The following is a 6,681-nucleotide window of genomic DNA, read 5'->3' on the forward strand; positions in this document are numbered from 1 at the left end:
CTTCAGGCAGTTCCTTTGACCTCATGATTCTCATTTGCTCTGACATGCACTGTGAGCTGTAAGGTCTTATATAGACAGGTGTGTGGCTTTCCTAATCAAGTCCAATCAGTATAATCAAACACAGCTGGACTCAAATGAAGGTGTAGAACCATCTCAAGGATGATCAGAAGAAATAGACAGCACCTGAGTTAAATATGAGTGTCACGGCAAAGGGTCTGAATACTTATGACCATGTGATATTTCAGTTTTTCTTTTTTAATAAATTTGCAAAAATTTCTACATTTCTGTTTTTTTCTGTCAAGATGGGGTGCTGAGTGTACATTACTGAGAAATAAAATGAACTTTTTTGATTTTTGGAAAATGGCTGCAATGAAACAAAGAGTGAAAAATTTAAAGGGGTCTGAATACTTTCCGTACCCACTGTATACTTTCAAATGCTGCTTACATGTAAATGCATCTGTAGCAAAAACATTTTAAATTAAATATTGTCGTGCTGCATTAATGTCCTGGCCGACACATCATATTCCACAGACTTAAAAAAACATCTTTGTTAGGTACCTCCAAAATTCAGACTATAGTAATGTTTTTCAATGAAAATGAGAATAATGATGTAAAAATTATGATAAGCCCTAATTTAAGTAGATTTTGCTGATAATACTAATGTACATTTATTTGAAGGGATAACCCACCAAATGTACTCACTTTAGTCATGGTGAGTACTACTTAGCCGGGGAAAACTGTTGCATTATATATTCTGGAGGACCCTTCCAAAGTCTGAGGGAAACCTGAGTGATGTCATCAAGTTTGGGCTTGCAGAATAACAGAAATAACAGAAAGCCTGTGTTATTAACTGAGCGTGTGAAGTTTGAAAGACGAGGACGTTCACCTGGCACCTTACCAGGAACCAAAAGTCTGCTGCTTTGGTCCTAAATTGCTGAACATATTTTACTTTAGCAAAGGTAAATGATTTGTCCCTGTTTCTGAAGAGCGATCGGTGAATGTTGTAGTTGTAAAGCTTTGATGGATTTGCACATTTAACTGGTGTCCACTAATTCCTGGTCTTCCTGATCTACTAACAGGGACTGATTCAGAGCTGGGCCATCATGATGCCAGTGAACTTTCTGGTCACTCATTGGCAGACCAACTTAATACGAGGTAAGTGAGAAAGCAGCATCTATGACAGCTCTCACTGACTGTAATACCTTCATTCAACTGACTAAAGCTAATAGCAATGTGGCACCAGCAAAGTGAGGTCTGTGTTCTACTTCAGTTGTCTTGGCTGCACGACCTGGCTCCCAACCAGGGTTCTACATGGATGTGAGACTGTTTTGTGGATACTGGTTTGATCCTGTGAACATAGATTTCCGGAATAACTAAAGTGTAACTAGTGAATAATTAGATTATGTTAGAGATGTACAATTAATAGAATTTTATTTTCAGTTATGATTTTGGCTTAGAACAATTATGAAATCAATCTAATCTAGATAAAATTATTATTGTGCTCCATTCTGTTTGCAATGGTGCTCTGGTTTTGCCTGGTGTTCCTTTTCCTTTACAGCACCTCTCCCTAAAACCCAAACTCTGTCTCAGCCAGTCTGTGGCAAGTTTAGCACCAGCCGAGATGATGTGGGGTTATAACTGCTATTACTTGCTAGTCACCATTATTAGCTTAAGCCTTAAGGCGTTATTTATACTTTCCTTGGTTTAAGGGTGCTTTCACACCTGCCTCATTTAGTTTGGCTGAATCGCACCAGAGTTAGTTTTCCCCCTTGGTGCAGTTCATTTGGGCAGGTGTAAATGCAGCAATCGCACTCGGGTGCGCAACAAAACCAGACCAAAAAAGCATACCGAGACCTCCTTGAAGAGGTGGTATGCTTTCAAATGGATGCGGTTCACTTGTGGTGTGAAAGCAAACGAACCAAACACAGGATTTTATGATAGCAGAGATGTGATCTGAGCATTATTTCCAAAGCTGAGACACTAATAAATCCATCTGCTGACCGCGAAATGTGTTCAGCGATCTTATAATTGATCTGTATAAGCCATGTATGGGCTATGTTTATGAAAATCATTTGGTAACATATACTTGTCAGCCCGGGTATTTTTGCTGATTAATAGGTTAAATACCTAATCTGTTAAAAATATCTGCATAAACTTCTGTCAGTCACCAGAGTTTTATATCCCCATGTGGGTACTGATGTTACAGGATGACAATCGCCAAAGCTGTCCAATCAACCAAGTTATCTGTAAGTCTGTAAAACTTTATGGTTACTTCTCTTGGTTTGTTTGTAAAACTGCAGTGTGAACATGAACCAGACCAGAACTAAAATGCAGCAGTGTATCAATTTTTTCACTTGGTCCGGACCAAACGAACCAAACTACAGGTGTGAAAGCACAAGTCACTGCGTCTCCCGACAGAATTTCCACGTTATGTAACATAACAAGTTGTCCGCCCCCTGAGCAGTCAAACTAGGGGGAAAACCGCATTGCTGTCATCCTTTGCGCACCAAGATACTGTTTAAAGTAAATATGTTAATGTTCATATTTTAAGCATTTTAAGAACCTGTTGGCTTAAAGAGGTGGTATTCTGCTCATTTTCAGGTTCAAAATCTTATTTAGTTGTTGTACCAGAACAGGTTTACATGGTTAAATTTTGAAAAAACACCATCATTTTTTCATACTGCACATTGCTGCAGCTCCTCTTTTCACCCTGTGTTGAAGGCTTCGTTTAGCTATGGAGTGATACATCTTGTCTCTAAATGATCATTGTTGGGAGTTGCACATGCGCAGTTCCTAGTTAAGGACTACTAGCCAATCAGAAGCAGAGAAGGGCGGGTCAGCGAGAAGCAAACACGGCTTCAGTTCAGTTGTACATGTTGCTGACCAGCTTGGCAATGTAGACTGGGGCAAGAGTTTCAGAGTGGTGAGTTATTAATCTGTAACAAATGTATCTTTCATCCATAAAGTTTTAACTGAGCTCTGTTTCTACATCACAGTAACAACTTTATGTCCATTGACTGCCTGGAGGGTAGCTAGTATTTGGAAGGGAGAGGAGAGGTGTGCTGCAGCTCACTGTTTCTGAGGGCGTGTCGGAGTAGCCGCTTGGCGAGCGTTATGATGCGCATTTAGCTTTCATCCCTGTGTCGTCACAAGGATGAAAGGGAAGCGGCTGGACTACAAACGAGCTGTTTTCAGGCAGTTCAGAGCAGAGTTTTCTGTGGGAGATGGGATCTCCCTTTGGGCTGGACTTTGGGCTTTTTCACTTTGCAAACCTGTTATATGCACAAAAAAGGTTTATAACTCAAAGGAGAGGGAAAAAGCATAATACCACCTCTTTAATCACTCACTTTTTGAATTCGCCTCCTTCAGTTCTCTTCACACTCATAGACCTAACGTACCTCTTCTGCAAACACTTCAGCGTTCCCTGCTTCTTATGCCGTTTTTCCATTACCAGTACCAGCTCGACTCGACTTGGTTTGGCCATCCTCCGTTAAATACCCAGAGAAAGCATCCCTCGATGTAGCTGGTCGTCATAGTGACGCCACACACAACTGCCGCTACGTAATTTCCAATGCGACACACACCAGCGACGCACAAACAGCTGTCTCTTGATTTAAGTTTAAACATTACTTAGAATGTAAAGACACATAAGATGGAAGTGATGCAAAAAAAAGTACCAGGTAGCAGGTACAAGTACAACTTTTACACATTGGAATACCAAAAAAAGGTGAGTAGAGTCAAGGTGAGTCGAGCTGGTACCGTGCAGTGAAAAAGGGGCTTTGCCGTCTCTCACTTCCTGTATTTCCGCTTGGGTGACTTTCTTTATCAGTAGTAGGCTAGGCTGTATAAAGTCACCGAATAAAAAACAGAACGATAGTTACGTATTGTAACTCCAGATTCTATGAGTATAGGCGCAGCCCTCTAAGGCCATAGTTATTGGGTTTGCCCCCTATGCGCGCCTGTGCGGCACTGATAAATTTTAGTCTACGCCCACCCACAGCGTGGACCTCTCCTACATCCGCAACTTGTATATAAACAACGGTGAGACCCAGCCATCGGCTCCCAATTTTCTTCAGCACTGAGCTGTCTAAAGAGTAGAAGATTGTCTAAAGAGCAAAAGACTTTCCAGCCGGAAAATAAGAAGAACGATGTGCCCACATTGCTCCTCATTAACTGCGACTAGTGACATTTAGCAACCGGTTTCATTGCTGCTGGCCGACCCTCGTCGGTCAGAGCGGGCCACTGATGAGCTGTGGGTCGAAAAAAAGCTGTGTGAATCTTGTTGCTCCTTTCTGTGGAAGTTGTTGAACAAATGCTGTCTGTGCCTGTCTCAGTCGAACCAGCCACACCAAGCACACATTTCCCACACTGTGTGAGCCAGCTGCCGTTAGCCAAGTGGCTAACCTGCAGCTTGAAGCTCAAAGCAACAAGCAGTACACGATCAGAGGTCCCTCCCCACAGAAACTGTATGAGCCCACGACAGCGGACATTCGCTTCGTGTGGACAGAACATATACACGCCCGGTACAGATATTTTTCTGACGAAGAAATCTGTCGGGCAGTGTGTGATGCTGATAACATTATGCACGTTCCCCCCGGCAGTGGGCATCCGATCCTTCTGTGCGTCCAGGGGTTCCCCCTTGGTTCGCAGAAGCCAGGCTGTGTCAAATGAGCCCTTGAAGCGGTCATTACGCTTCATGCAGACAGGATAGCACTACACACCACCCTACGTGTAGTGTTACCCTATCGCCGCTCCACACATTACACACGCCATCCCCCCGCCCCCAGAGCCTGGCTGCAGGCTCGTGCGTGACCACAGCATTACCGACGCAGTCCCTCCTCCTACATCCAGAGGTGTGTGACAGGCTGTGTTGTGCGCTGTACATGTGTGATGTACGGCATCAAGTGTGTGCCAACACGTTACGGCAGGCGACAGTGACGGTGGGGAGAATTGTGTTTCTTGTAAACTGCAAAGTCTTATGCTTTACAGACAGCTTCTCTCGCTTATGAAGAAGCTGCTGTTTCTCACTTCTCACTTGCTGAATGTGGTTGCTGACGTACTGCGGTAAGCGTAAATGTAAATGCTCCGTACTTGTATAAAAGCGCTTTTACACTACATCTGCATTCACCATTCACACACATTCATTCATTCACTGAGCCTAAGTGCTCAAACAGAAACTAACATTCACACACATTCATACACTGGCGGAACAGCCGCCAGGGGCAATTCGGGGTTCAGTTTCTTGCCCAAGAATACTTCGACACGCAGCCTGGAGGAGCCAGGGATTGAACTGCCGACCTTCCGATTGACGGGCAACCCGCTCTACCTCCTGAGCCCCAGCCGCCCCAGTGTGTTGACTCATTTCCGTTTCTGGTGCTTGTGTGTTGGGAGCGTGTTGTGCTGCTCTCGCTAAATACCAGTTAAATTTGTTAGATTACATCGGCTAACTGTCCGCTAAACACTTATTCTTACAGTAATTTTGCCTAAGCACTCACAGTTCTTTCCATCTTTTAGTGCCGTAGCCGTCCCCCGGCATCTCCTGAGCAGCCAGGAAGGGGTGGCTGGGTGACTGTCCGAAGGAGGAATAGTCATAAGCATCCAAAGCCCATGGGGCACCACCAACCTCTTCACGTCTCTAACAGATTTTCCTCACTCAGCGACACACCCGCTGAGAAACCAACTCTGATCATTGGCAGCTCCATTTTGAGAAACGTGAAGTGCATCCCTGGGGCCAGAGCGGGCGACATTGAGTCTTATTTGAAACTGCTGGCTAAGGATAAACGTAAATAAAGTAAGATTGTTATTCACGTCGGCGGTAATGACTCCCGGTTACGCCAATCAGAGGTCACTAAGATTAATGTTGAGTCATGTCGTCATTCCGCCGCTGGTTGTCGAGGTGGTGTCCAGCAAACGATGTGGGCTTTGTAGATCATTGGCAGACTTTCTGGAGAAGACCTGGTCTGATTCGGAGAGACGGCATCCATCCCACTTGGGAAGGAGCAGCTCTCATTTCTAGAAATCTGGCCAAGTTTATTAGTGGACCAAATCCATGACAACCCAGAGTTGAGACCAGGAGGCAGAGTCGCAGTCTAACACACTTCTCTGCCCCTCTTTTTCAGCAGTTACCCACCCAAAACCCTACGCAGAGTCGCAGTCTAACACACTTCTCTGCTCCTCCATTTCAGGAGTTACTTAGTGAAAATCCTATAGTGACGGTGTCTGCCCCCCAACCATCGAAATTATTTAAATCAAAGGTAAACAGAAGAGGAGCTGTGCATAAAAACCTCATAGAAATTAAAACCACAAGAGCAATAGTGCAAAACAATAGGAAAATTTAATGTGGACTCTTAAACATCAGATCTCTCTCTTCTAAAGGTGTACTAGTAAATGAACTAATATCAGATTATGATATTGATTTATTTTGTCTTACTGAAACCTGGCTGGGTGATGGAGAATATGTTAGCCTAAATGAATCCAACCCTCCCAGTCATATTAATACTCACATTCCTCGAGGCACAGGCCGAGGAGGTGGAGTTGCAGCTATCTTTGACTTTAGCCTACTAATCAGCTCTAAACCTAAACCAAACTATAACTCATTTGAAAGCCTTGTTCTTAGTCTTTCGCACCCAATTTGGAAATCACTGCAACCAATTCTTTTCGTTATAGTGTACCGAGCACCTG

General features: G+C 43.9%; 1 protein-coding gene across 4 annotated transcripts in view; it reads left to right on the top strand.

Annotated features, from left to right (window-relative positions):
- Positions 1-6,681, top strand: part of smad10a (SMAD family member 10a) — a 38,707-nt gene that overhangs the window by 3,819 nt on the left and 28,207 nt on the right. For all 4 annotated transcript variants that reach the window (XM_046059440.1, XM_046059437.1, XM_046059439.1 and 1 more), the window contains exon 2: positions 1,080-1,155. In XM_046059440.1, coding sequence (XP_045915396.1) covers positions 1,080-1,155 — 76 coding nt within the window. The remainder of the gene's footprint in view (positions 1-1,079; positions 1,156-6,681) is intronic.

Source organism: Micropterus dolomieu, linkage group LG09 (genome assembly GCF_021292245.1).
Source record: "Micropterus dolomieu isolate WLL.071019.BEF.003 ecotype Adirondacks linkage group LG09, ASM2129224v1, whole genome shotgun sequence".
NCBI lineage: Eukaryota > Metazoa > Chordata > Actinopteri > Centrarchiformes > Centrarchidae > Micropterus > Micropterus dolomieu.